The sequence below is a fragment of the Panthera onca genome, chromosome D4, assembly GCF_046562875.1.
Source record: "Panthera onca isolate mPanOnc1 chromosome D4, mPanOnc1 haplotype 2, whole genome shotgun sequence".
NCBI lineage: Eukaryota > Metazoa > Chordata > Mammalia > Carnivora > Felidae > Panthera > Panthera onca.
This window is the reverse complement of record NC_138351.1, coordinates 34,632,166-34,652,685: the sequence shown is the minus strand read 5'-3', so window position 1 is coordinate 34,652,685 and position 20,520 is coordinate 34,632,166. Positions and strand designations below refer to the sequence as shown.

General features: G+C 36.2%; 1 protein-coding gene across 34 annotated transcripts in view; it reads left to right on the top strand.

Moving 5' to 3' along the window:
• Positions 1 to 20,520, top strand: part of PTPRD (protein tyrosine phosphatase receptor type D) — a 1,372,973-nt gene that overhangs the window by 1,289,078 nt on the left and 63,375 nt on the right. For all 34 annotated transcript variants that reach the window (XM_078436828.2, XM_078436827.2, XM_078436819.2 and 31 more), the window contains 2 exons: positions 3,258 to 3,381; positions 18,897 to 19,072. In XM_078436828.2, the coding sequence (XP_078292954.2) occupies positions 3,258 to 3,381; positions 18,897 to 19,072 (300 nt within the window). The remainder of the gene's footprint in view (positions 1 to 3,257; positions 3,382 to 18,896; positions 19,073 to 20,520) is intronic.

Sequence of the window (20,520 nt, the reverse complement as noted above, 5' to 3'; positions counted from 1 at the left end):
GTGTTTACTGCTTTCAGCATTCTGACAAGCTCCAGAATAATGACCTATGCTGTGTATTGTTAAACGTTCAGTCAGACAGATAGATACAGATAGATGAGTATGTGTTGCACAAAGACAGTTTAGCAGTATTCAATCAATGTTTGTTTGATCCCTGTAAAACAAGTATAAATGTAAGCTGCATCCCATCTGTTTTATCATCCATGTGAAGCCAACCTCATTTCTAAAACTTGATTTCTTATGTAATTGCCCCAGAATGACAGAGGATGATCAGTTGGGAAGAAATATCTTTCAGACTGGCAAGATAAAGGATAGTTTTGTTGAAGTGTGTTTCATATGTTGGGCTTCCTCATTTTGCAGTGGCCTTCGGGATAAGTAGTAGCATCTTGGCTTGGTAATTACCAGCTGTTAATCATCAGTTGGGCTTTGAAATCACACAGACCTGGGTTTGAGGGTGAATGTATGAGCCTAGCTGTGTGAGCAAATTACTTAACCACCAAATAGCACAGTGCCTGCCACAGAGCAGACCCTCAGTAAGATTTATTAAATTAATTTTTCTTTACTTCAATTTCCTTGTCTGTAAAATGAACAAAATAACAATACCTACCTCATAGCATTTATGAAAATTAAACGGGATACTGCATGACCTGGCAGCTATTATAATTATCCTATTACTATAGGTCTTCTTCTCATGGGTCATACTTTAAGTCTAAGCATATTAACATAATGTGAAATAAAACTTATGTTTCCATTACTGGTTTTTAAACTCTTCAATGTGTAGGTATCAAATCGAGCATTCAGAAGGCTGAGAATATGTGGCAAGAGTGGAAATGGACATGAGTTAACAGTGTCTGCATTGATAGATGCAATTTCATTAGTCTAATTAAATGCTTGCCACTTTACACATCTGTGAGTGATCATAGTCTGAATAACGGCCATCAGAGGGAGTAATACCTTCCACCAAAGCATTGAACATCAGCGAGCTTAGCCGCTTCTTGGGATAGTTTAGAAAATAATGTGCAAGAAGCTTATGTACTCAGTAACACTCATCAGTGTAAAGTGGGATATCAGTGGTAGTTGTAATTTCTGGATCACATACTTTATTATTAAACTGTATGATAATGAGTGTTAAAGTTATTAATCATAGTGCACTTTACCTTGCAGTCTCCATTGTCTGTTCTCTAATTGCCATGATATAGGGAAGAATCACTCCATGATTTCTCTTTATGAACTCTTCTCAACAACATTTATCCATCAATTCAATTCATTTAAGAAAATCTCTTGAACCATTTATTGAGCCATCTTTGTCAGTGCAAAGATGACTGAAGGTGTATGGGTAGGACTGTGGCTAAGGACTCTAGAATTTAAGCTGTAGGTCATTCAGAGCCAGTGGAGTTCTTAAGCAGGAACCTAACCTGTCCAGAGCTGATCTTCAAAAAGACTACTTTGGTATGAAAAGTGACTTGGAGTTAGAGGTTTGAAGAGAGAGTCCAAGCAGACATCAGATACTGAAGGATTGAGTTTAGGGAGTGGCAGTGGGCTGGTGACTTGGGGCTGATTTAAGAAAAAAATAATGTATGGCTTGGTCACCAAATAAATATGCTTTGTATAGAGAAGGTTCAAGGTTGACTTGAAGGCTTCTACCCAGGCATCTGCATGTTTTAGCTCATCAGATACTTGGAGAGAAGTACATTCTGCAGGGGAGATGATGAGCTTCCCTGGAAGAACAAGCTAGAAAGACCCCTAATTATATGATTCCTTAGACTCTAAAGCATAGATAATTATTTTGCTGAATATTTTTTCAACGATAGGCTACTTATATATAGATTAGCATTGGCTAAGAAAAGATAAGGGTTTTATAATCCTTGGTAAATTAGCGGCTAGAATCCATACTGCTGAGAATTTTAGAATGTTTGGAGGCTATTCATGAGGGTTAATAGGTCGACTCTTTGCAGTTGTGAGTTTTACCAGCCCTGTTAAACACAAAATATACACATCTTTAATATTGTCACTGCTGTTGGATATGTTTTACTTTCCAGTTCTACATATACACATAAAGGCATGAAAAATGCCCAGTATCAAAACTAACTGCTAAAAATTCTGTTAACATAACATAGTGTCTTTACTTTTCACAGAATTTTACCTGCATATAACCCTTACCATTATTTCTGAAAACTTGATTTTAATCATTTGAAATCATGTTTATGTAATTACTGAACTCATATTTCCTTATACCATGAAATTATGTCTTAAAAAAGTGCCCATGTCCTATGATAAAAGAAAAGAGGTTTTGATTTCCATAACATTGCAGGAAATTAAAAAGTCCCTCAGAGTATTTTTTTTCTATAATCAGATCCTGAGTTCAGTCTCAAAATGATACTGCTTTAACTCTAAGAAAACTATATATTATTTTATATTCTGTGTAATATTTATTTTAGATTATTGAGTAATGGGTTGAATGAAGGTATCAAGAAAATGCATTATAAATCAGAAAAAATATGTTTAAGTTAAAGAATAAAAAGAAGCAAGCTTTGTAAATATAACACATAATAATAGGAAACATAAGTAGAAAAGCAATTAGATCCTATATGCATTGGGTTATAAATTAATATTTGAAGATAAACATTAGATTTACCAACTTCCCTTCTTTACTGTTATTCTTAACTGTTTGAATTGTACAGATTGCTTGTGCTACTGGCCATAGTGTGTTATGGAGAAACAGACAAAATTTTAAGTTGCCATCAAAGTGGAAGCCTAGAAGTGAAGAAAAAACAGGGAAACCTGTGCCCAGTGAAGCTAGTGAATGGCCAATAAATTTAAAGGGTGAGGTTACGTCCTGACAGGAAAGACTAGGGAGAATAATCAAGATAAAATAATGTTCACAGAACCAGAAGGAGTATTGAGCCAGATAACTTATAAACTACAGCTGCAGAGAAGGAAATGGAAAACTAAAACAATTTTTAAAACACTGCCTTTCCAATATTAATGGAACATCCATATCGATTTTTTTTTCATTTGAATCAATTGTTGGTGACTATCACTGTTTTTTACTACGATTAATCATTTCATGTTAAGCTGGGTATATTAGTGTTCAGCTTCATAAGTAGGGTCATCTTGATAAAGTGTGGCTTCAGACTTTTCTTTTTAAATCATGTTTGTTACTTGTGATAAATGCCTATAATCTGGTGTTATTCAGTATTGATTTTGTGTGTGTGTGTGTGTGTGTGTGTGTGTGTGTGTGTGTGCTGTTTTTCTTTTAGTCAATTGACCCTGGCCAGCAGTTCACATGGGAACATTCAAACTTGGAAGTAAACAAACCAAAGAATAGATATGCGAATGTAATCGCATATGATCATTCCCGGGTTCTCCTATCAGCAATAGAAGGTAAGGAAATTCAGACATTATTTATACTTTTATTTTTCATGAATTTCTAAGTGTTTGCATGAAAATATAGTTTTAACTAGGTTTTTCGCTATCTATGGAAATAGCTAATTAATATTCAGGCACCACTTGTTCTCACATTTTCTTTACTTCATACAAGTATACTGTATATGGGTACACAACATCCCCAGCACCACATAGCATAGAAGCATCTCTCCTTACCTTCTTACCTCTATTCTAGGTGAAAGACTTCATAAGGTACATGATGCTTGTAGAGGGGAAGCAAATTGAGGTTGCCCATTTTACTGATGGTTGCTGATATAAATAAACAGGTGATTGTCAGAAGATGCTCATAGACTATTATTTTTAAATGGGTGACGGGTTTGTAAATAAATCTGGATACCTCCTAGGGACAGTAGAAAGTTTAGGAGTTTGTGGCGTGGTGATTTATAAAAATTAAGTATATCAGAAATGTCTGGTACAGCTAATTTGTGGACTGCTTGGTAATCTATCTCTCGCAATTGTAGCAAGTAGTGCATTCCAGAGGGAATGGTTGCTCCTAAAAGATGAGGAATACACCTCTAATATACCTAGCTTCTTGTAAGGAGTCATGAGGAGAGTATTTTCCATTCATCTCTTTCCAGTAATAAATCTCTTCACATGGCATATTAAAATCATTCAGGAGCGCATGTTCAACACTCAGCATTTTGTTAGTTTTTTTGTTTTTGTTTTTGTTTTTGTTTTTTTTTTTGCTATGGCAGCACATTGGATTGCTGTCCTTACAAAATAGTTTACAATATCACTTAAATCCTTCCTTCTGTCATAGTAGCTAACCTGGACCACCACCTTCCACATACCACATTCATCCTCACTGACATCCAGAAAAGCTCTGTGGCCTTTACATACTTGAAGGTTCACCACTTACCCTCTTCCAGATGTCTTATTAAACCTTGAATAATACCAACTTCAGACCCAGTCATTTTCAGAACCTTACAGTTCAAACATTTTCATCTACACTTGTTCAAATATCTTTCACATTTTTCTGCTTCCCAAATCTGTGATTTAGGAGGTACCACTTACCTCCTAACTCTGACCAAGCCCTACATGCCTTGTTTTATGCCCAAAATTAATTTGAAAGTGAGACACTGATTTCCCAATAAACACAAAAGGCAATCAATACATTTATTTCCAGTGTTTGGGGAACAAGAACTATCTTCCAGCATGTGAGCAAGCCCATACCTGCAGCCTCCTTTCTGCAAAATGGTGTTATAGGACGTAGATATATTTTATAAAGTTCTCATAGTCAATTTTACTTTTGATGTTGGAAAATGTTATAATCCATTTTTGAGGCTATTAAAGATCCTAGGATCTTGAGAGTTAATGTTTTTCCACACAGGAAAAAAAATATCATGTTTATCAAAATTTCACCAATGCTAATTCAAGCAAGATGGTGTCAGACAGGTAATTGCTTCAAGTCCTGTTTGAAAACTGTAATTGATTTATGTGGATGATTATTTGCATATAGCGTTTACATTTTATCTTTGTATTTCCCACTTTAAAATGTAAAAAAAAAAAAGCAATTTCTTGCCTCAAGTTTCTTAAATCAACACCACAGATAATAAGAAACTAACCCAAGTCACAAGTGGAGGAAGGAAATCTTTTTTTTTCCATTAGCAGAACAGGTAAATTATAGAAATTAGATGAATATAAATTGAGAATCTATTTGGCATGATCTTGGATGGAGAACTTGTCAGTCTGCCTTTGCTGTATTATAACATTGTTTTCACTCAGAATTAGGTCATTCAATACTACTGTGTCCCTGTACTTTTACGCACTTTATCATTATTTTCCTTAACCTGTTATTTTCCACCATCTTAACAGTAAAGTATGTCGAAGGACAAAGAATATTCCTCTTTGTACATTTATTATGATAGATGGAAACTATGTACATTTCATTCCTATGCTATTTTTACAGTACAAAAGCCAAAGCACTTGAATCAGACTAAAACCTGCCTTTTTATAGCTCTATGCTCATAAATATACCCTAAATCTAGAGCTGACCTAGAAACCAAAAGTGTTTCAATTTTAAGTCTTATGCAAAAGGTTAGAAGCATTTAATTGAAGTTTATAGGCTATAGAGAGAGCTTTAATCTAGATTACAACCATGAACAGTATTTTATCTAAGACTAAGCCCTAATCAGCAGATATTTAAGGGGGTAAGCAACAATCCTATATCTTAAGCACAGAAAGGGAAATGCTGGAGACTGGAACCATAGAACTGCTCACTGAGGCTTCCCACATAAAAGGAGCTTTGATAATACACAGCCGGATTTTTTAAGAGCATTTAAATGTTAAGAGACTTGGGGCGCCTGGGTGGCTCAGTTGGTCAAGCGGCCGACTTCAGCTCAGGTCACGATCTCACCATCCGATCTCACCATCCGTGAGTTCGAGCCCAGCGTCGGGCTCTGTGCTGACAGCTCAGAGCCTGAAGCCCGTTTCAGATTCTGTGTCTCTCTCTCTCTCTGCCCCTCCCCTGTTCATGCTCTGTCTCTCTCTGTCTCAAAAATAAATAAACGTTAAAAAAAAATTTAAAAAAAATAAATGTTAAGAGACTTCATGCACAATTTATAAAATTTAACATGCTTGTTTTAGGCTCCACCTGTGGTGATAACTTAAAAGACTTTGGTCAAAGGTTTTGTTTTGGACACTTTTGCTGCTGTTTCCCCAGCGGTGCTGGCTGCTCTTCATGTTTACTTTGCAGAGTGGTCTGACCTACAATAAAGGAGATCTGGAAAGTCGCCACAGTGATTCCTAGTATCCTTATCTTGTTTCCTAGAGCAAAACTTTTACATGACTTCCGCCAAGCAGTGGCAGGGGAAATAAACTAAAGAATGGGGAATTGTGTGTCAGCACCAGTGTACTTATTGAATTCTGTGAAAATAGTGATACATCATGACATGTTTCCAAATTACAGCCATCTTATTTATGCTGGGGAAAATGTGGAGCAAATTCAAGACAGTTCTAACTACAGAATGCTTACAATTATTGAATTGCAGAGCAAGCAGTGTGGAAACTGCTTTTGACCAGTCCACTTCCTGTTTAAGCTGTTCTTAAGAGAACATAGTAATTCCCGAGGAAAAGAGGTGATAGGATTTATTTTCATAGTTAAAGCTAAATATTGTCAAAGACTAAATGGGAACTAATACTTATATTACAATGAAATAGTATATAATAATATGCTTGATCTTATAGAATTCAGTTATTCATTACTTTTACTAACATGGAAAAAAAGAAATTGATAAACCTAAAGATAAGAGCAAGGAAATCTGGGTTTGGGTCACAGCTCTGTCACTTACTAGTTATGTAACCTGGTCTTCTCTCAGTATCAATTGTTTCAGCTGAAACCTTATTTATTTACTTATTTATTTAATTTGAGTATACTTGCCATACAATGTTACATTAGTTTCAAGTAAACATCCTAAGTGTTAAGCAACTGATTCACCTTCTCTTAAGTTATGCTGTGCAGAAGACAAGTGTAGCCTCCATCTTTCACATACAATACTATTAAAATATCACTGACTATATTCTGTATGTTGTGCCCTTTATCCCCATGACTTATTCCTTCCATAACCAGAAGGCTGTATCTCCCACTCCCCTTCACCCATCTTGCCCATCCCCCCCCCACCCACCTCCCCTATGGCAATCACCAGTTTGTTCTCGGTATGTATAGTCTATTTCTGCTTTTTATTTATTTATTAATTTGTCTTATTTTTTAAAAGCCACATGTGCGTGAAATCCCTTTCACTTCTGACTGGTAGGAGTTAACTCTATGTAGCTTTCTTATCAATTGTATCATTTACTGTATACACTACAGTTTGATGAAGCAACAGCATAAGTACCTTACTATATACATATCCACACTTGGAGATGAGAAGAGTGAAGCTCAGAGTGTCGGCCCTAAGCCATACCACATATGAGTAACAGAGCTCAAACTGGAAGTGAGCTCTTGTGATTCTCTGACCCATGCCTGCATAGGCCCACATATTCGCACTGCTTTCCTACTGATAGAGGATTTATCTGTGACTAAGTCACTAGCTTGAATCTCAATGCCAGACCTATCACTTTGCCTAAAAGTCCACTTTATCACTGGGCTGTAATCTATGGATAACATAAACATTACATTTTAGTATTTCATTTCCTATTTTATGGCAGAACTAATCTGAGGCAATGACACAATACAGGGACTCAGTAGTGATCCCAATGCTTAGGTTCCTGCAGTTGTAGAAGTAAGGTCAAGTGTATCTATCCTTAATTGATTCCAAAAGTGATCTACTTACCTCAATTCTTGTATGTATCTTCAACTTCTTATAAACCCAGGAATATCAATTAGTGGCAGATTATTTATTGTAATGTCTTATAACTAGCAAAAATTCAATCTAATTATTTCAGTTCTAGATAAAAACATTTTTTTTCTAAAATTTAATTACTCTTCACTGCTGCCAGTATTGTATTTCTATTAGTAGAATCATAATTAACATTTCACTTTAAAAGCCATATTCAAATGGAATTATTTTAATTGTTGGCCAGGACTAAATATAAAGCAAACTTTTTAAAAGCCTACTTTTTATGTCAATGACAAATAGATATGATTCTCTGGGTATCTATTGTGTGTTGGGCACCATGTCATAGATTTTATATAGTGTATAAAATCATGGATAGATTTTATCTATAATGTTCAGAACAACCTCAAAAGTTAGTTGTTACCATCAATTTTAAGGATGAAGAACTGTTAAAGTTTTAAAAACAAAGTAACTTATTTATAATTAGTAGCACGTTCATGGCAGAGCCAAAATTCTAACATGAATCTTTTGGACTCAAGACTGTTATTCTCTCCAATTGGCCACTCAGAACTAAAGAGGCTTTTGAATTCATGAAGACTGTGACTATATATGGCACACCTAATTCAAACATGATATCTTTTTGGCTGGGAAGACTGTCTAGGAATTTTGAAATATACATTTTCAAACATTTATGTTGGAAATCTGAGAACTAGAGGTCTTCAATTGTGTCCTTAGAGTAGCCAAAGTAAAGTTTTCCAAAGAATAAATCATATATAAATGCTTTCAAGTGGAATTTTTTGTTTGTTCAATATTATTTTTAAAGTTCTATTAGGAAGAACACTGAATAAGAAAACAGAAGACTGGACACTAAAGTCTAGTTTAAACCATTCTGTGACCTTGCTGTTCTGTGACCTTGGGCATGTCACTTAGTACAATTCACCCTTTGGGGAAGCTAGATCCTTTTTAGAATCTGACCACCACACTGGGTGCCTAGGTGGCTCAGCTGGCGAAGTGTCCAACTCTTGCTTTTGGCTCAGGTCATGATCTCACAGCTTCATGGATTTGAGCCCCACATCGGGCTCTGTGCTGGCATCATGGGGACTGCTTGGAATTGTCTCTCCCCCTCTCTCTCTGCCCCTCCTCCACTAATCCTGTCTCTGTGTCTGTCTCTCAAATAAATATACTTAAAGGAAAAAAAATGAGCATTTTAAACCCCACTTGAAAACCAAAAGCACTTACCCAATTTATTTGTACACTTTCAGAGAGTTCAAGGACACAAAAGCCCTTTGAAAGCCCATTTGTCAATTGAGAACCCTGTCTTAGTGTGTTTAGTTCTGTTTGAGAACAGAATGAAAATGTGTAAGACCCTTCATGCTCTTCATAAAATTCTGAATATTGATTCTACATCTAGAGATCAATAGACACTGAGTAAAATTTATTAGATAAATATTAAATCTTGGACATTAAGAGATTCTGAAACAAACAAACAACAAAACAAACACTCCCACTTAAGCCAGAGGGTTTACTCCAAGTTGAATTATTGGCCTATGTGTATGTCTCCTGCCAAGGCAGATTTAAATGATTCTACCTATGGGAGAATTAGAAATGGCAAAGAATAATCCACATCATTTCACATGCATTCTGTAACACTAGTACTTGTTAATCTGATAAGAGAAGCTTAGTGAAATATGAGTTTTATTTTTCTGGTTTTGAGGGAATATATTTAAAGTTTCAAAACCTAAGTATATGTATTCACTTCTCTTTAATGGGTACATTCTTGCAAGAGCCCATATGCTTCTCAATAACTTCTTTTCTATTCAATCATCAATGGCCCTTCCTGGTTCTGAAGAGTTTGTGCCTTGATTTCCTCATCTGTGCAATAGGATTAATATTAGTACCTGCATCCTAGAATGACTAGGAGAATTTAATGAATTAATACCTGTAAAGTTTTTAGGAGAGTGTCTGGCACAAATAAAACACCAAATAAATATTGGAAACTATTAAAATTATCATTGCTGTTATGAATTCTATTACTACTATTGAAATATCCTATAATTTTTCCTCAGATGGTATTTCTTCTGTATGTGATCTATGGAAAAATTAATAATATCCAAATGAGAAAGCTGCATATATTTGGAGTACTCTGTGAAGCAAAAAAAAAAAAAAAAAAAAAAAAAAAAAAAAAAAAAATATATATATATATATATATATATATATATATATATATATATATATTTGATAAATGGAAACCAGACCCACAATACCATTGCAAAATTCAAGAGGGGGAGGGTGTGTTCTCTTATTAAGTGGAAATCCAAAATAAATCAAACAGATAATGTAAGCGATTCAAAAAAATCCAACTGTAAATAATATACATGATGTTGCAATAACTTGATTATTTGTGAGATGGGCAATTTAGCACCTTTAAAATGAGAAAGTGACTCACGGGAAACCACTGCCCCTAAGATAAATCATGTTTCTTAAAAGTGAAGAGAAGAAACTAAGGATGTTCCCCTGTGGTGCTGATTCACCTTCTACTACCACACTAGGGCCTCACATTGAAGTAGTGTCTTAGCTTCTCTTCTGCAGAGTGTTCAGTGTCTGCAGATTCATTTCACACAGCTGTCAGCACGTGATAACATATTCTCCCTTTCACATAATCCTCATACTGTGAGTTACATTTTATTTTTATAGAACCATCTGATATTTTTTTCAATAAGTAAAAACAAACCAAACAAAAACATAGGGAAATAAGTTAATACAATCTCTCCAACATTTTTCAATAAAATGTTAATTATATTATAGTAAATATAAATGTTCCATATGAAGCTCTGACACCAAAGAATTTATTTTCCCCAGTAACACATCCCTTTAATAGCTGCCATGTGCTATTTCCCACATCAATTCAATAAATATGATTCTTTTTCCTCCCTCTTGGTTCCTGTACCCTCTCATTCTCCCTCTCCCTCCCTCTCCCCCCTCACTCTACCTTCTCTTTCCCATTTCCCCCTCTCACCCGACCCTCAAACACTAATGACTAATTTGTGAGTATGTGTTTATTCATTTTATTTTGCTCTTGAAGTTCTATTTGAATAAGTGAAAGAATTTTGGTAGACTATATGCTCCATCTAAGAAAAAACAAAACAAACAAACAGAAAACTTGTCTAAATCTCATCCAACTGTTGGTTGAGTTTATTCTTCTCACCTTGCTCAGGACATCAATCATTGATTTAGCAATCAATGATTAACATTCCCAGTCCTTCACTTTTCAAGTTCATTGCTTACAAGCATGACAAAGTTTAATCCTTTTATTTCAGGGTAGTTTACTTTTGTTTTATTTTTTTTAATAAAAGCATTTCTTTTTGAGGAGCAGGGCACAAATTTTCCTGGCCTAATTTGTGTTAAATAGAGAGCTGGATAGGAGTTAGCCTTTGGAAACTTGGAGCAGTTTTACAAGGTGCTTGCAGCCTGCCTAAAGACTAATTAGAGCTATTTAAATGGCATGTTTCTCCTGCATGTAGCCAAGCAAATGGTGTGGGGATCTGTTATTCCCCAGCTCCTATCTCAGCCTGTACCTGTGATGTTTCTTATCTGGAAAAGAGAAAAAAAAAAAAAAAACATTTTTAAAGGATGGCTGGTTGTGTTGATTTTCTTTACTCTGTTTCCAGGAAGCCAATCAAAGAATAAATCAAAAAGGTCCGTGAGTTTATTTTTATCTCCATTGTCTTTAGTTCAGTTATTGGGATTTCTTTTCATTTTTAATGTACACCTGTGAAGATTATGCTAATGAATCTACACTTCATTGCTCTGAGGTTACAGAGAAACTTACATCATCTATGCCGTGGTTCTGTTGTTAAAATAAAGGTGAAGGTTGTATATTGCTGGGAAGTCATAAAATAATTATTTTTGTCCTCTCCATTATTTTTTAATACAGAAAATGGAAAGGGGCCTTCCAGGTTTGGAATAACTTTTCATCAATAGAATATTAAAGAATGACTAGGCTTATTTAATTACTGTTTATTACATTCATCATAAGAATAACTAATATCCACTGGTATTTTGGAAGCTTCAAATGCATTGACTCATTAGATTCTCAAAGAGGTATTGGGCAAAGACATAATGAAAATGCTGCTCATATTTTAGGATCTGTGAGGAGGCTAGGGCTCTGTGTGTTTCCTACAGACAGAGCTCCTGTCGCCATATTCTGCCTTTGATTCAGACTACCTCACTGTTGAATAATAATAATTTGATCTTTATTAATAAAAGCTTAGTAGGCCAAAACTCTATAATTCTGTACTGGCCCAAGCTTTGCTTTATTTCAGGGAAAAGTACTCCTTAACTAGAAATGAGTCCATTCTATCACAGGTGCTGATAAGTTTCAATATATGTAGCTAACCTTGGGATGCATTCAGTGACAATTCAATCACCCACTTCCTTCTCTCATAACCCAGCCTCTTCAGCAGTGCTGAGGAATAGAAAACCAAGGGGGAGAGGACATAGAATCTTGAGAGGATGGAAGCTGGCTTCACAAACTCTTTGAAAAGTATCCATTCCCCCATTAACTCATTGTAATGGTGAGCCCACAGAGCAAGATATGCTTCTAAAATAATCATCCTGTGTACCATAGAAACATTGAGGGCAGCTTGCCAATGTGTGGTACCTCTGGGACACTGTGTCAGATAACACACTGTGCCTTTGCAAGAAGCACTTGGGTTTTTTCTGCTGTGTTAGAAAAAGAATCCTTCATTTTGCTAGTTCTGATGTGGCTGTTGTGGCTGTCATGGTGCAAGTGAAGGGGAAAGAAGGCCTGTGTCATTTGGAATTAAATAAATTTACTAATAAATTATTATAGGATTTCATTTTTTTATTCTCTCTTCTCTAGTTTTGCCAATGTCAGAAAACAAAGTTAATACTTTTTTTTCTGCATTGTGGGTAAAACTGCAATCTAGGTCTTTATCATCAATTCATTCTTGTTAGGGAGTGTGTGTGTGTGTGTGTGTGTGTGTGTTGAATTGGAGAAGGGGACATTGTTTATAAGTAAAAAGTAGCTTTTGTACTCCATTAGGTCTTAAGTACTTCTATCTTACAACATGGATTAAACTGGTTTACCAAAAAGCATTTTTCTTGACACAAACTTCACTAAGGATTTGTAGTAGTGAACAGAAATAACAGTACCTGGATTTTGGGGCCCTGCTGTGAATCAGGACAGAGGCAACCACTCAGCGAAGGCCCATCCCCAGCTCTGTGGTAGGGCAGCAGTTGGTCCAATGGAACCAGGGATGGGATTCTGCCTTCCCTCTAATGCTGCCTCTCCCTCATTCTCACCTCCACAATCCAGGGACAGCTTCTTTCCATGAATAGACTGCCTACTAGTCTAGTCCCACTGCTCCCTCTTGTTTTTGAATTTGTTTTTCTTTTACCCCACTAGGTTCTAATCAAGATTTCAAGTATCAGTCACACCAAAAAAAACCTCGTGTCAGCACATAAGAGATAGAAGCACTAGGAATCAGCTTGAAAGAGCATCAGAGCATGTTCCTGCCTAATCTGAGAGACACAAAGCCTCTATCTTAAAATAACTTCACAGAGATTTCTGAATCCAAGAAGGTTAAGAATACCACAGAGAGACATCTTATTTTAGAATTCAAAAGGACTTGAGGGAATCAATTTGTCCAACATGCCTTGTTTAGCAGATAAGCAATCAGAGGTCTGGACAAGTTGAACAACCGCCCAAATGTCAAAGAGCAAACTACCAGCAGCCCTAGACAGGAGTCCTGGTCTCCTGGCCAATTTCTCTAAGTTTTTAGCACGTGCTAAGTATTGTTTCAAGACTTTAAAAGGCACATGTGACTTTCCCTACAGTATGGAGTGATACAGAAGTATTCACATACCCCTTATAGTTACTTCATTTTACATTTATAAAATAATCCATGTACTATTTTGGGTCCTGCTTTTTCACTTATCAGGACATAAAGCCTTATTATAAACTTTTACAATTATGAGCACTGTTCAACAAATCTCTTCAAATCAAATTATCTCCTGACCTGAAAAATTGAATACAAAGCAAGTTGTTTGTTGTTGTTTAATAGACCCATATGCGCCAATTAGTCCTCCTCAAGTTAACAGGAAAAAAAAAAATTAACCCAGTCATGACAAAACAGCTCTGATAGTAAATTCTTTGGCAGTTCAACATGCTTTCAAGGTTTTAAAGCATTCTTCAGTATGAATTATTTATTCATCACGAATATTCTTTCAGAGTAGCTTCATCTTTCCAAGGATTTTTCTCCTTATGTTAATATTCAAACACATGTGGGACCAGCATCATGAAGCCCTGTTCTATTAATCCTATGCTTAGATGAAGAAAAATGACATTGCCTTTGCATGTTGAATTCATGGTAAGTTTCCAAAGCTTTGCAAACAATTAAAAGAACAATGAAGCATGAAGTCCATGCCTAAACTTACTTTCCTTTCCACTGAAAGCTATAACCAGCAATTCCCAGCAAATGAAATGAGTGGCTAAAACTGGCCTAATTCTGTTTGAATAGCTATTTCTGTGTCTTGCTGTGCATGAAGGACACAGAAGCACTGCTCTACCCATCATTCACCTCATCACAACCTCTTTTGGTCTTAAAGCCTTGAGTTTTATAACCTCAAGGTTTCTTTACCCCAAATGCAAAGCCCCATATAAAGCATGTAAGTAATATGTGTATAAAACGTAGAAAAATAGTCCCTTACCTAATGAAATACACTGTAACACAGGAAAGGGGCATATAGATATAATATGAACTTAAGATCTATCCTCAGTTTTTTCACTTACAAGATTAGAATGATAATTATTGGTGTTGGACCTGTTTACATGACAATTGGTAACTGGAGAGTACACATGAAATAATACATGGGAAATCATGAAAGTTACTTTTATAAAGGCAGTAAAGCCATGAATTCCTAGGAAACAACAAGTTTTCATCTAAGTTATAGTTACCTGAGAGACAGTTCTGCCAGCAGGTCCAGCCCTAGGGTTTTCGATTATGATGAGCTAAAGGCAGACATTTTTGTTATGTTTTCATTGTTTTAATCACACACACACACACACACACACACACACACACACACACCACAAGTGCCATTATTACCTTACATTGGACGAAGGTCTTCTTGACTCCAGAAAATAAAAGCGATTAGCTAATTTATAGTAATTCTATATTCTTTTAGTATTACATGTTAAGTTAGATTTCCATCCATCATAGCCCCAGAGGAATTCAATTAATTCTCACACACTTCTTTTGGATTAGTAATGCACTCTGATTAGTGTTGTATTAGCAGATGCAAAATCATTTTCTGGATAAAGCAGGGAATTGAAAATTAAATAAACAAATATGTAATACTTGGAGAAGGTCACCCCAATAAAGGGAAGGGATTTTGTAGATCCAGCCTTCCAGCAGAAACATCAAAATCAAGAGCTACTGAAGAAGCATTTCATGGTACCAAAACACTTGGAAAGGCTGCATGATGTTGTTTTTCACAAAGTCTGTTGAAAAATCTTTATGTCACACTGAAAACAGAGATCTCATCTACTTGAAACACACTTCTGTTCAACTTTAGTTTCCAATCTGAGGTTAATATTTGTAAAAGGGCACGCCTCCACCCTTTCTAAAATCTTTTCCCATTCATCTTTCTACATCGTGTGTTATTTGGATTATATGAAATACTGATACATTAGATCTTAGAGCTTTTGTAGAATAGTCTTCTCTCACATCCCCATCTTGTGAAGGATGTGTATAAGAAGACTTACCTGAAATGTCTTTTTGCCAGAGTATGTAAAGAGATTTGCTAGGAAGAAGAGGCATTTATTCCAGATACTACCTCCTTACAGGTAAGTTTCAAAATAGAAGAGGAGCCCCAGCATTATTTTCAAGATGTAAACTTTAGGCTAATAATTAGCTCTACTAGGTATTGAATTTTTCCTTTTAATTTTCTTTTCAAAATATCAAGTCCCCAATTCTGAAAGCACTTGGTGATAAGTACAGATACCAGGTGCCTAGTATTTTTCAAGCAGATTTTGTTTGTGTTTTTGTCCCCAAGAAATACAAGCATTAAGTAGCAACCCACTCCTCCCTAAAAATAATAATCATAATTTATTATTCAAACTTAAGCAATATGTCAAAAAACAATTCATTACATAGTAAATGATTAAAATTTATATAAAAATATTGGGTGGGTCTGATTCTCTTCCTTTAGATGTGAGCCTCATATCCATCTCCTCTGTCCTCTGACACACTGTTTAGATACAGTTGTTATCCTTGATACGGGGGAAATGGCACAGTGCCCAGCTGCTGCGTTTTCAGAGTCATTAACCCAGGTTTCTTCTCTATTTTGAATTTTCTTGGAAAAAACTTTTCTGTATATTGGAGACCTTTAGCCATAATCCTTTTTTATCAATTCTTTAATGTTGTCAACTGCTAAATTAAAATTTTGAAGGTGGGCTTTCCCTGTATTATAAAATAGATTCGTTGTTGGCTCAGAACCAAATTCTGTGGACATGAGGTTGCGCGTGCTTCCCAGTGGCAGTAACCTCAGGACTTTATTTAAACTGTCTTTTGAATCTTGGTGTCTGGAGGAATAGGATCTTTATCAACAAAGGACTGCCAGAACCCCAACTGCTTCTTGAGTAGCTATAATAGATGAATAATGTTACAACCAGCCGTGCATTTCAGTTTTTACTCAAAAGGCTTTTCACTAATGCTGGTGGTATTCCATATCCATGTGTTCATCTCGGAGCCCAGTAGTTCCCATCTGACTTTCATTACTTTTTTGAGAGGATCAGTTTTACAACTGGAATCAGAAAACCAGTCAAAGTAATTGCAAGTGGCAATCAGTGAAATATAACAATTTTAGCTTGGGAACATGCATTCCATTATAAAGAAAATTTTCTTTTTTCTTTTTTCTCATAGTTCCAGGACTCATATTTTCCCAGGGCAAGAAGGGGCCATATATAGGTTCTGGTGCTACCTCTCATATCAGGCCTGTATGATATGCCAGTACCCCTGTAAAGTGCTTGGTCTGCTCCAGGGATAGGCAATTGTTACCTCTCAAGGAAATCTATTCGCTTTTTGATTCTGAAAATTTGAAAATGCTTTATGATATTGGAGATGAAATTCATCTCTCTGTGGTTACATCCTTCAGAATTGAAAAACTTGGATCTCAACAGAGTAAATCTACTCCTCTCTTCAGGTACTCACAGGCAGAGTCCTCATCCCTTATATTTTCCTCTGCCAAGTATAATATGCATGCCTTTCTCATATGGAACAGCTTTGATTTCCTTAATCGCTCTGGTCACTCTCATTGAAAGAAGCTCAGATTTGCCTGTATCCCTCTTAAAGGTGTGATGAAGGAAAATTAGACTTCCAATCAGAATATCTGCATTAAATTCAAGCTCTGCTACTTATTAATGTCAGAACTTGGGCAAATTTCTTTTTGTCCCTTGAGATAGCAAGGAATTAATACAAGAGACATGGTCTAGAGGTCAAAACAAACAATAAACATGTCAACAAACAAGTATATAATTACAATGTGTAATAAGTAGTGTAAAGAGTTGTCAAGTGAGGGGTACCTTTGTGGCTCTGTTGGTTAAGTGTCCAACTTTGATATCAGCTCAGCTCAGGTCTCGATGTCATGGGTCCATGACGTCAAGCCCCGAGTGGGCTCTACGCTGACAGGGCAGAGCCTGCTTGGGATTCACTCCATCTCTCTCTGCCCCTTCCTGTTCATGCATGCTCTCTCTATCCCTCTCTCTCTCTCTCTCTCTCTCAAATAAATAAATAAACTTTAAAAAAATGTAGTTAAGGGAGTTCTGAGGTCTGAGAGTATTAAGAGCAGGCTTTCTGAGAGGCAGGCTGAGCATTATACAATGGGAAGGAGACACCAAGTGTGTTCTAGGATTTGGGATGGCAATAAGGTAGGAGAGTGATGTTTTCTAACAACAGAGGTGGTCCAGTCTAGAGTTTAGAAGGGAAGGAAGTGAATGGAATAAAATGTGTTTGGAAAAAGTGCAGAGATGGGGTGCCTGGGTGGCTATGTCAGTTAAGCATCCCAACTCTTGATTTCAGCTCAGGTCATGATCTCAGGATTTGTGGGTTTGAGCCCTGCATCAGGCTGTGCGCTGACAGCACAGACCCTGCTTGGGATTCTGTCTCTCCCTCTCTCTCTCCACCCCTCCCACACTTGCTCTTTCTCTCTGAAAATAAATAAATTTACTTTTTTAAAAAGAAAAACTGAGGAGCTCTGTAGCCATTATTGAGAGTTTGGATTTTATTTGAAGTAAAAGGGGAAGCCATTGTTGGGTTTGAAGGAGAGAAATTACAGGGTCTGAAATATATTTGTAAAAACTGTTCTCATGCTAGGTGGAGAGCAGACTGCAAAGGACAAAAATAGATATGAGATAACCAAATAAGAGGCAATTGTCATAATCTAAGGAGAGATGCATGTGGTACAACAATTCTGTGAGATTCAATGAGAAGTAGTCTTCGCAGAGGTTAAGACAGACATAACAGACACACTGCCTAAAATTCATCCAGACTCCACCAATTTGAGAAAGCTCTTTAATCTCCATGCACCTCTGTTTTCTCCTTTGTGAAAGGAAGATCCTGATAGGACTTATTTCACAGAGTTGTTGAAAGGATTAAATGAGTTTACAAATGAGTTCCCTGTTAGCTAAATTTGTGAAGAATTTTTCACTGTTATGGCATGTTCCACTCTACACTGCATTTTCAGACTCAGGCATTATTTCATTTAGTTTTTGTCTGGCAATGTGGAATTGCATGAGTGAGAAATGTGACCAGATAATTGTTTAGCCTTCTTTGCATGCTATATTTTACTGATATAGTGGAGAAAATAGACAGTGGGTGAGAGGAATAGCACCTTATGGACAATCAGTTGTATTTTTCTTTCTTTATTATCTACCTTGTCATATTACAAAGATCCAACACCTGGACCACTGTATTTCTTTAATGGGATAGTCCCCATGGGACCTGTTTTTATCTTGCTTAAAACCCAAACTTGAATATATTGTGACTCCTCTAGCATAGTGTGGAACAATAATGTAACATCGTCATTAGTCCAGATATCAGGCTGTCTCCTCTCATGATAGGTTCACCTAGTGGAATAACACCTCTTGTTTTACAGGCATCCCCGGAAGTGACTATGTGAATGCCAACTATATAGATGGCTATAGGAAACAAAATGCTTATATTGCAACACAAGGATCTCTGCCTGAAACATTTGGGGACTTTTGGAGAATGATATGGGAGCAACGGAGTGCAACAGTTGTCATGATGACAAAACTAGAAGAACGATCCAGGGTAAGAATATCTACCTTCTCCCTCTCAAATCTTTCCTCAGGTAGTTTCTATGTAACATAGAATATTTCATTCTTTTTAGAATCTACCTTTCCTTAAGCTTTGACTTTCTAAGAGACACTAATAGTTAATGGGCATCAACAACTCTGATGAAATTATTCTTTAACACTGAGTCTTTCAAGAAGGAAAATCTCTCATGTTACAATGAGATTTAAAAAAAAAAGTAGTACTCAAAAAAGTAGATAAGTTGGGGCTCCTGGGTGGCTCAGTCGGTTAAGCAACCGACTTTGGCTCAGGTCATGATCTCATGGTCTATCAGTTCAAGCCCCGCATCAGGCTCTGTGCTGACAGCCCAGAGCTTGGAGCCTGCTTCAGATTCTGTTTCCCTCTCTCTCTCTGCCCCTCTTCCGCTCATGCTCTGTCTCCCTCTCTCTCTCAAAAATAAATAAGCATTAATTTTTTTTTAAAGTAGACAACTTGGTTAGAGAAAATAAATATTAGCTTGAACCTGTTTCTAAAACTCATATTAAACAAGAACACACAGACTTTGGGGGAGAATCCCACCAATATATACTTGCCCATGTTTTTAACTTTTTCTTTCTTATAATCTGTAGGGTAAGATCTGAAATTCTATAAAAGAGGCTCTTATGTAAATTGTTCAAATTAACATAAATTAAGTTAGGGCCACCAGAAAAATGATGTGGGTTAATACACAGCTGAGAAAACACATAAATGTGTAGAGGGCATTTTGCTAGTTTAGCCTTCTCCAAAATGAATAGATTTTAATAACAGCGTCACTGTTAAGGTCTAAGAAAGGAGTTTTATTCATCATATGGGTCTAATATTATGGTGCATGGAACATTAGTTAAATGCTATTGATTTGCAAAACTAAAACATAATGGGTAAGCAGTATGCCATATTCCCAAGTGAATATGCAAATATTGTAGCCATCTGATGAAAATCGATCTTTAACCTTGAGAATTTAATGAAGGAGTATCTAAAAAATCACTGAAAGCAGCACATCCTCTCCCTGAAGAGTAGGACGTTGAATTTGAAAGCACTGGTGAGAGATCTCTTTTACTGTGGTCACAGTAGCCTCAAAAGGATATTTAGAAGGAAGCCAAAGCCCAACTCCCCATTTGTTGTGTGATAGTTGAGGTTTTTTTAAATGGTCTTCTAAGCTTGGTACATGGCAGTTTCTTAGCCCAGGTATGTATATGAAGGAAGAGTTGAAGGCTGCACAAGAGATTTATAAAGGAAAAGCTCAGACTTAGGGAAATATAAAAAGTCCCAGCCATTACTTTAAAGGTGGGAAATAAAGAATATGGTACACAACTGGTTTGGCAAACCCATAAAGCAATTACACTTTTCATATAGAAATACTGAAATATTGTCCCAAAGGAGTTTAGATGAAAACTGTTATGAATGTGAAGACAAATATCTTTGTCATT